This window comes from Peromyscus maniculatus, chromosome 9 (assembly GCF_049852395.1).
Source record: "Peromyscus maniculatus bairdii isolate BWxNUB_F1_BW_parent chromosome 9, HU_Pman_BW_mat_3.1, whole genome shotgun sequence".
NCBI classification, from domain to species: Eukaryota; Metazoa; Chordata; class Mammalia; order Rodentia; family Cricetidae; genus Peromyscus; species Peromyscus maniculatus.
The window spans coordinates 52,069,754-52,079,902 of NC_134860.1; the positions used below are offsets into that span (position 1 = coordinate 52,069,754).

A 10,149-nucleotide genomic window follows, 5' to 3' on the forward strand; every position below is an offset into this window, starting at 1 on the left:
TGACTGGCAGGGGTGGGGCCAGGCTGGCCGCGCCCCTCGTCGCCGGCTGCTGGGCTTCGGCCGGGGTCGGCTGGGCACCGTGAGCTGTGCAAAGCCGGCTGCCTTCCCGCTCCCGGGGGCCGCGGGGACCGAGCAGCGCGCCGGCTCGGAGACGGGCAGTCCAGAAAGTTTGGTCCGCGGAGGACGCAGCGTCGAGCCTGGCAGGTGCGGCCGGGCCTGGCCGGGGCGCTCGCGGCCTGGCGGGCGAGCACGGCCGGGCACCGGCAACTCTGAAGTTGGCAAGAGGTGACGCCCCTGCTCCGCTCCGCCGCGCGCCCAGCCCTGGCATCTCGAGCCCGGGTCGCGCCGGGGCTATGCAGCCCCCGCCAGGCGGCCCCGCGGAGCTCCCTGCCAGGTAGACGAGCGGCGCCCCAGGACCCCGCCGGCACCCCTGCTCGGCCCAGGATGCTGCCGGCCCTCCTCCTTCTCCTCCTCTTCCTCGGTAAGAGTCCCCGCCCCGGTGTCACTGCCCGCCGTCCCGCGCCCTCCGGGGCGACCCCGGGCCCCCCGCCCCGCGAGTGCCGCCCCGTCGAGCCTTGGCCCGGCTCGGGCTTTACCACACCGTCCGTCCCACCCACAGCCAGGGAAGGCGACCTTTCGGCGAGGTCACGCACCTCCTTCCGGCCCCTCTACCTCTTCCTAGAAACTACCCGGAAGTCTCAGATGGGCCTCCCTCTCGAGTTGCCCAGGTGAAGAAAACTTGTGACTTTGCTGCCCTTTCTCGATCCCCCTCTAGGAGGTGCTCTGGCCCGTCCAGACCGGATCACTTTCCCAAATACTGGTGAGTAGGAAGAGTTCTTCATGTTTCCTGGTGTTCTGGGGCTTGGGGATGAAGATGCACCCACCCAAGAGAAAGACTCTCACTCCTGAATTCTGAAATAGGCTGTAGTTTTAGAATGAGGACCATCCATTATCTTCCAGGAGAATGAGGCCCAGCGTGAGCACGCACCTGGTAGTTGTTATGAACCATCTCCATTTTTATGTGTAATTTCCGTGTTTTGTCTACCCAGTTAGGATAAGGTCTTCCTGAGAATGGAAACAGTATTTCTCCTGCCTACTGCTGGATTACTTACGATGTATCAACATTACTTACGATGTTGATATTTGAGACAAAGTATGAAAAATATGAAAAGGAACGAGGGTGGCCCTCTCCTGTGATCCCAGCACTCAGAGACAGAGGCAGGAGGATCAGTACAAGGCCAGCCTCAGCCACGAGGTGGCTTTGAGGATAACCTAGGCTGCATAAGATTTTGTCTTTATAAAAAAAAAGAATGGAGAGGAAGAGAGGGATCGGTGGGCTGTACCTGGTGGGCAGGGGTCTCGGAGGTCGGAAGGCTGGGGAGGGGCAGTGTTAAAGGACGCTACCAGTGTCCCCGCCTTCTCCCTCCAGCTTGTGAGAGACCCCCAGCTGTGCTCCCGGAAGTACAGGGCACTTTACAGAGGCCTCTGGGCAGGGAAAGCCGCAGCTCCCCTGCCAACTGCACCTGGGTTATCCTGGGCAGCAAGGAGCAGACAGTAACCGTCAGGTGAGAAACAAGGCAAGTCCCACTGCTCTCCACTGTCTCTTCCGTCTCCCTCTGAAAAGTCAGGTCACCTCCCTGTGGCATTTCCATCCTCGTCAGCAGAAGGAATAGACTTTGCTTTGGTTGGGTCTGTCTGCTCCGTAAGCTTGGCCCCCTAGGTCAGTGATGGCCAATTGAAGCTGGGCTGTGGTGGAGATATTTAGCCTGGGCGCTGGCCATGTCCAGAGGACTCTAGAAATCATTCTGGGCGCAGCTAGACTTGTGCTGAGTCCTTTAATCCGTAGCATAGCCTGCTTGTTCATCGGCTTAGACTCTTCCTCGGGTGGCTGGGTCTGTATCCCTAGCTCATTGGTGGAGCATTTGGTAGGGTGCGCAGAAGTCCTGGGTTCAGACCTACCCAAACAAACCTTCCCCAGGCCTGCCTTTCTGCACGGCTCCATCTGTATTCTCCCTGACCCCTCTCCCCTCCCCTGCCCCCTCTCCCCTCCCCTCCCCTGTCCCCTCTCTCCCCTGTCCCCTCTCTCCCCTCCCCTGCCCCCTCTCTCCTCCCCTCCCCTGTCCCCTCTCTCCCCTCCCCTGTCCCCTCTCCCCCCCTCCCCTGTCCCCTCTCTCCCCTCCCCTGCCCCCTCTCTCCTCCCCTCCCCTGTCCCCTCTCTCCTCCCCTCCCCTGTCCCCTCTCTCCTCCCCTCCCTATTTTTCCTTCTCTCCTCACTTCTCCCTTTTGGCTCTCCTTTCTTTCTGTTTGTTGTTTTTGAGACAGAATTTCACTATGTAGCCCAGGCTAGCCTTAAGCTTATGCTCCATCTCATCCTTCCAAGTTTTGGGGTTTCCTGTGGAGTCACCACAGGCCCAGTATTTGTTTTTCTTTTGTCCTTTCTTTTCCTGGTTGTTTTTGTTTTATTTTGCTCTCAGCACTAGATACAACTCAGGGTCTCACACATCCTAGGTGAGTACCTCTAAGCAAGAATCCCAGCAGCCCTTACCCCAGGTCTACTGACGATCTAAGTCTCCTCACTGGGGCCCATGCCAACTGGCAGTTTGCATCACACGCTTCACTTGTTAAGAATTTACCCAGAGCCTGGTGGCACCTTTAATCACCACACTCGGGAGGCAGAGTCAGGCAGATCTCTGTGAGTCTGAGGCCAGCCTGGTCTACAGAGCTAATTCCAGGACAGCCAGGGCTACACTGAGGAAAACCCTGTCTCAAAAAAATAAATAAGTAAAAAAGAATAGATCCAGAGAGGTGCGTGAAGGAGAGAACAATCTCACGAGGCTGTTGTGCCCCAGGCGACAGCCATGGAGAGCTCAGATTTTACCATTTGGGTTGTGGAGCTGCGCCATTGCCGTTGATTGAAGTACAGGTCCAACATTTGGTCGGCGAACTGCTGGCCACTGCACTTGGTTGACGGTATTGAGGCAACTGGAAATTAATAAACCTGGCCTTAGTACTTCTTACTTTGAATAAGCCTGGTTGGTCCCTGAGCACAGTCAGTTCTCTCAGAGGGCTCCAGGAGGGGTCCCGTGGTCTGATGGTGCCACTGGCCTCTGTTGGAACTTTTCCCATTGGTTATATTTACGGCCAAAGGGTTGGCTGAGTTTTTCATTCGGAGCTTTGAATCATGGGTAAGCAAGTGTTTTGCTTTTGCTTCTTGGGCTATGGGGGGGACCTGGCATCAGGAGGGGAGAGCACCAGCAAAAATCCAGAACACCTCATGTCTTGCTCTCCTGATCCTTATAGGTTCCAGAAGCTGCACCTGGCCTGTGGCTCCGAGCACCTAACCCTGAGCTCCCCTCTCCAGCCGCCCATCTCCCTGTGTGAGGCTCCTGCCAGCCCTTTGCAGCTTCCAGGGGGCAATGTCACCATTACTTACATCTACGTTGGGTCCAGAGCCCCCATGGGCCAGGGCTTCTCGCTGTCTTATAGTCAAGGTAGGCTGAACGGGGCGTGCCCTGGGACCCTTGGAAGTGGGAGTCCCAGGGAAGAGGCAAGGCTCCCCGGAGTTCGGGTGCTTCCCAGTCTCCCCGATGCCCCTGCAGATTGGCTGCTGTGCCTGCTGGAAGAGTTCCAGTGCTTGAACCACCGCTGTATACCAGCTGCTCAGCGCTGCGACGGGATCGATGCCTGTGGCGACGGTTCTGATGAGGCAGGTTGCAGCTCAGACCCATTCCCTCACCTGAACCCGGCCCCTGCCCCGACTCCACCCTGCAATCTCACGCTCGAGGACTTTTATGGGGTCTTCTCCTCCCCTGGATATTCCCACCTGGCCTCAGTCTCCCACCCCCAGTCCTGCCTGTGGCTCTTGGACCCCCATGATGGCAGGAGGCTGGCAGTGCGCTTCACAGCCCTGGACTTGGGCTATGGAGACGCAGTGCATGTCTATGATGGCGCCGGGCCCCCTGAGACCCCTCGCCTGCTGCGCAGTCTCACCCACTTCAGCAATGGCAAGGCTGTCACTGTGGAGACCCTGTCTGGTCAGGCTGTTGTGTCCTACCACACGGTCGCCTGGAGCAACGGCCGGGGCTTCAACGCTACCTACCACGTTCGGGGATACTGTTTGCCCTGGGACAGACCCTGCGGCTTGGGCTCGGGCCTGGGGGCTAGTGAAAACCTGGGCGAGCGCTGCTATAGCGAGGCGCAGCGCTGTGACGGCTCGTGGGACTGTGCCGACGGCACGGACGAGGAGGGCTGCCCTGGCTGCCCCGCTGGGCACTTCCCCTGTGGGGCCGCTGGCACCCCCGGTGCCACAGCCTGCTACCTGCCCGCCGACCGCTGCAACTACCAGACGTTCTGTGCGGACGGAGCGGACGAGAGGCGCTGCCGGCACTGCCAGCCGGGCAACTTCCGGTGCCGGGATGAGAAGTGTGTGTATGAGACGTGGGTGTGTGACGGGCAGCCGGACTGCACCGACGGCAGTGACGAGTGGGACTGCTCCTACGCCCTGCCCCGGAAGGTCATCACGGCGGCCGTCATCGGCAGCCTAGTGTGTGGCCTGCTGCTGGTCATCGCGCTGGGCTGCACCTGCAAACTCTATGCCATCCGCACCCAGGAGTACAGGTCAGTGGGAGTCGGGGCTGCCCGCGGCGGGATGGGGGCCGAGGGTGAGGTGGGGCAAGGGAGGCAGGGACGTGACTTTGGACAAACCATGGCATGGCCTGACTCCATCCGCCCTGGCCTGGGTCTGGAGGGAGGAGGCCTTCTAGGCGGAGGCACACAGCCCTCACGGGAGTGACGAGTGACCGGGCGGCCCTCCTCCCTTCTAGCGTCTTTGCCCCCCTCTCCCGCATGGAGGCTGAGATTGTGCAGCAGCAGGCACCTCCTTCCTACGGGCAGCTGATTGCCGAGGGTGCCATCCCACCTGTGGACGATTTCCCTACAGAGAACCCTAACGATGTAAGTCATTATTCCTCCCACCCTGGGCCTCCGTCACGGCACCATGCTTCGCCCAGCCATTCGGACCCCTGACTGATGCCTGCCTCCTCCCCTTGCAGAACTCTGTGCTGGGGAACCTGCGTTCCCTGCTCCAGATCTTGCGCCAAGACATGACTCCAGGAGGCCCTTCGGGAGGCCGCCGTCGCCAGCGTGGCCGCTCAGTGCGCCGTCTGGTTCGCCGGCTCCGTCGCTGGGGCCTGCTTCCTCGAACCAGTACCCCGGCTCGGGCTGCGGAGACCAGATCCCAGGTCACCACATCTGCTGCTCCCTCCGAGGCCCCGGATGACAGCACAGGCCAGACCTGTGAGGGTGGAGCTGTAGGGGGGCAGGATGGCGAGCAGGCTCCTCCACTACCCATCAAGTCCCCCATCCCAACCCCGAGCACACTTCCGGCCCTTGCCACTGCCTCTGAGCCCCCAGGGCCTCTGCTCTCCGTGCCTCTGGAACCCTCACTGCTGTCTGGAGTTGTACAGGTCCTCCGAGGCCGCCTCCTTCCCAGCCTGTGGCCCTCAGGACCCGCTTGGACCCCAGCTGGACCTCACACAGCGGTCCTGGATCCAGAGGATGAGGATGATGTGTTGTTAATGCCACTGGCCGAGCCGGAAGTCTGGGTAGTCGAGGCAGAGGATGAACCACTGCTTGCCTGAGGGAGCCGGGCCCCCTCGGGGCCCGAGACACAATAGTGTGACCCTTTGGAAATGGCTTGGCTTCTCCGCTGGTCTACGTAGCGCAGAAGGTCAGGTGTCCCTCAGGCAGGGAGAGTGCTCCCTGAGAGCCCCTTCTGTGTATGAGCGGACACTAGGGACTCGACCGCCACCCTCTGCCCACCCTGCTGCTGTCCAGGTGGCTTTGTTAAGAAAGGCTCCCAGAGGATCGTAGGCTTGGACACTCCCCCCTTTCCCGCTCCCCACCCAAAAGTGGCCTTAAGTACCAGACTGCACTTGGCTAGAGATGCTCTAGCCCCCCCCATGGCGAGGATTTGGCCAGGCTGATGGTTTTGCCAGCCTCCATCTCTGTGGTGCCTGGCCCACTTAGAGAACACAAGTCCTTTTGTCCCCTAGCTGCATCATTGCCCAGGAAATCAAGGAAAAAGAAAAAATAAAAAAAAAAAAAATCATAAATTTCAGCCCCTGGTAAATTAGCCGTGAGCTACACTGTACCTGGCTCTGCTCATCTCTCCCTCTCACTGTGCTCCTCGTCAGAGGCTGGGGGTCAGCCTCCACTCTTCCCTCTTCCTGTTTATTTTCTAACTGCCTGCCTTTTGTTTTTATGCCGCTGAGGAGGCTGGACCATCCAAGGAGCCCTGGGGACTGTCCATCTCCATCTCCGTTCTCGGGCCCCCCTCTGCGCTGACCCACGTGAGGCTCAGAGGCAAACCTGAACTCACCGCAGGCCAGAAGTCGGAGCCCTGCCGTCAAGAAGGGTCCATTTATGGAATACTCTCAGAACACATCACAGCAGCAGTCTGTTCCCTGATAAAACCCAGGACCCACTCTCACGCTCCACCAGCCAGGCAAGGGAGGCGAGGTCTCAGCCTAGGCCCTTCCCAGCAGGGAGAGGCTGAAAGGAAGGTCAGTCTGAGGTGTGAGAGTGCTGGCGTGATTGGCCAAATCCAGGGGGTCTTCCCGGAGGAGGGCCCAAGCTGAGGCCTCCTCCATGCTGTCAGCAGTAGGCTGAATTCTAGGCAGGATGAGCAAATTAAACATGGAGACGAAGTGGAGCCCAAGCAGTGGGCAGAGCCGGAGCTCTGAGGATGGCAGCTGAGGGGAGGAGACTGGGGGTGAGTGTTGGAACCCTGCCTCTGGTGAGCAAGCTGCCCCAGATTTTTCAAAGTCCCCCAAGGAACTGGCTTCTCCAGAATCTCCCCTCTTAGGACCCTCCACAACTTGGAGCAGGGATACACTAAGCTTTGCCCTCACCCTCTGCAGAGATTGCTGCCAGGCTTACACTTTTCCCTTTGGGCACTCCTGCCCACAAAAATAATCCTTGTACATGTCAAGTGAACAAGTGAACGTCGCTCAGAGCAAGGTCCAGGACAGCCAGGTTCAGGCAGAGAAACCCTGCCTCAAAAAAGACAGTAGTCAGGCTGGCGGTGTTCTTCACTGCATCTTCCATTGCCTGGTCTCCTGCCAGAGCCACCTCAGAGCCTGCTGACTGACACCTCAATCCCCCGACCTCCAAACATCCCTTCCTGGGGTATTTACAGTACAAAAATGGGCGGGGGTGAAGGTGAGCATGCTCATGGTTGGATGCAGCAACCTCTTGCCTGGAACTCTTGAAAGCAGAGTCAATCACTCGGGAGGCTTGTGCTTAGATCACTGTACATGGAAGTTTATTCTGTTCTGGGTAAGCAGGAACTTTCTCTTTGGTCAGTCACAGTGGAGCCCCAGCGCTGGTGGGAAGGGGAACTGACCTTGTACAGACAATATAGGGAAATAGATCCAGACACTAAGTTCCCTTAAAAAAAAAAAAAGTATGTGTGTGTGTGTGTGTGTGTGTGTGTGTGTGTAAGGGATATGAGTGCCTATCGACTTTATACCAGAAGAGGGCATCAGATCCCACTATAGATGGTTGTGAGCCACCATATGGCTGCTGGGACTTGAACTCATGACCTCTGGAAGAGCAGCCAGTGCTCTTAACCACTGAGCCATCTCTCCAGCAACTCCTCCACTCTTGCCGCCCTTTTTCTTTTCTTCTTTTTTTTTTTTTTCTTTCTCTTAAAAAAAAAAAAAGTTGGGCGGTGGTGGTGCACACCTTTAATCCCAGCACTCCGGAGACTGAGCCAGGCGGATCTCTGAGCTCGAGGCCAGCCTGGTCTACAGAGTGAGATCCAGGACAGGCACCAAAGCTACACAGAGAAACTCTGTCTCAAACAAACAAACAAAAATTAGCTCTGACCCACCAAGTGCTGGGATTACAGGTGCTTAACCATACCAGGTTTCTGCAGTACTGGGGATTGAAGCCAGGACTTCATACCTGCTAGGTCTGATTGACGGCTCATCTGGGCTGGGAACTCATTCCTTCCGGGAACCCTGACTAATACATCAGGCATGCCCTCTACCAACAGCTCAAATTTACTTTGACCAAAGCCCAAGGGGAAAAAAAAAAGTTGTGTTACTGTTACTGCAGCAAACCACAGAGACCACCAGTTTACAAAAAGAAGGTAAGAGAGTGCATGAATTATAATCTTGGCCCATGCTAAGGAGGCTGAGGCAGGATTGTCATGCATTCAATGCCAGCCTAAGCTACAAAGCAAGACCCTTCTCACACGGTTACTCTGGTCGCAGTAATCTTTGGAGATTTTGCTCCATAATGCTGCTTGCTAGGGGTAGCACCATGTCATGGCAGAAGCTTGAGGTATACTAGAATCACTAATGTGAACTGTAGGGGGCAAGGAAGAGGCCAGGGTACCACACCCCCCCGGAGGTTCTCCTATTTAGGGTTACTGTTGCTGTGATGGATGAAACACCATGACCAATAGCAAGTTCAGGAGGAAAGGCTTTATTTAGCTTACACTTCCACATCACTGTTCATCACTGAAAGAAGTCAGGACAGGAACTCAAACAAGGCAGGGACCTGGAGGCAGAAGCTGATGGAGAGGCCATGCGCAGGTACTGCCTACTGGCTTGCTCCTCATGGCTTGATCAACCTACTTAGAGAACCCAGGACCACCTGCCCAGGGATGGCACCACCCCCAATGGGCTGGTCCGTCCCCCATCAATCACTAAGAAAATGCCCTATGCTTGGCATTGGAGGCACACACCCTTAAGCCCAGCACTCGGGAGGCAGAGGCAGGCAGGAGTTTGAGGCCAACCTGGTCTACAAAGCAAGCTTCAGGACAGCCAAGGCCACACAGAGAAACCCCCCCCCCCCATCTCAACCCCTCACCCCTCACAAAAAAAGGAAGGAAATGCCCTACAGCTGGACCTTCCTCCCTGCCCATGGTCCAAGACTGGTATGAAGAGGCAGAGTCCCTGTAGGAAACTTGCCAGGCTTGGCAGCTTTTGATCCACTCTCAGTATCAAAGAAATTTGAATCCAAGCACCTAAGTGAGTTCTGCAGGTAAGAAAAGCTTGCATCTTTAGGGTGTCTTCTGAGTTTAGTTTTGAGACAGGGTCTTGCTGGATAGGCCAGGCTTGGTCTTCCAACTCCATTACCTCGCCTCAGCCTCTAGAGTGGTATTTCTCAACCTGTGGGTCATGACCCCTTTGTGTTGAATGACCCTTTCACAGGGGTCACCTAAGATCATTGGAAAACATGGGTATTTACAATTCATAACAGTACCAAAATTACAGTTATGAAGTAGCAACAAAAATAAGTTTATGGTTGGGGGGGTCACCACAATAGGAACCGTATGAAAGGGCTGCAGCGTTAGGAAGGTTGAGAACCACTGCTCTAGGGGAGATTACAGATGTGATACCACACCCAACTCCTTTAAAACTGTAAACCAAAGAGAAGTATCCGGGGTGTCAGGCTTATCTGACATGTAGGACGTCCTAGATTTGATCCCCAGAACTGCAAGATGATAATAGAAAAAACAGAGCTGGAGAGACGGCTCAGAGGGTAAAGGCACTCGCTCCCCAGCCTGACACCCCGAGTTCAATACACAAGACCCAGAGTGGAAGGAGGGAGCAGCCCCCAAGTTGTCCTCTGACCTCTCTCGGCATGAATGCAGGTGCATTCGTGTGTCCATAGACATCCATAAGAAATAAGTCTAAGAAAAAAATCCAGACATGGTGGCACGTGTGTCTAACCCCGACACTCAGGAGGCGCAGACAAAAGGACCATCCTGAATTCAGTGACAGCTTAGGAGACAGTTCCAGAATTGCCAAAGATTCAGTCTCAAAAACCAAACACACATGCACACGCGAGCGCGCGCGCGCGCACACACACACACACACACACACACACACACACACACACACACACACACACACGGGGGTTGGGACGGTAGCAGAGGGGGATGTTGGAGAGATGGTTCAGAGGTCAGGACTGCTTGCTGGTCTTCCCGAGGACCTGGGTTTGCACTCAGCTCACAACAGCTCCAGGGGATTGACACCCTCCTCTGGCCTCTGCAGACACCTACATACATGTGGCGCATACGCACGTTCATACTCACGTCTGAAATGTAAGGTTTTCCAAAAGGCCAAGGGTCAC

The 10,149-nt window shown here is 56.4% G+C and overlaps 1 protein-coding gene across 2 annotated transcripts; it reads left to right on the plus strand.

Annotated features, from left to right (window-relative positions):
- The first annotated feature begins 339 nt into the window (after positions 1–339).
- Positions 340–6,073, plus strand: Lrp10 (LDL receptor related protein 10). 2 transcript variants are annotated; one of them, XM_076544988.1, is made up of 7 exons: positions 340–481; positions 776–820; positions 1,430–1,577; positions 3,301–3,491; positions 3,600–4,617; positions 4,824–4,953; positions 5,052–6,073. In XM_076544988.1, exons 4-7 carry the CDS (start codon positions 3,458–3,460, stop codon positions 5,637–5,639), a joined length of 1,770 nt encoding a protein of 589 aa, XP_076401103.1. In that variant the 5' UTR covers positions 340–481; positions 776–820; positions 1,430–1,577; positions 3,301–3,457; the 3' UTR covers positions 5,640–6,073. The 2 variants fall into 2 exon arrangements, with proteins under 2 accessions (XP_076401103.1, XP_006988545.2); XM_006988483.4 differs by having other exon boundaries at positions 346–481; positions 1,430–1,565.
- Positions 6,074–10,149: the final 4,076 nt, after the last annotated feature.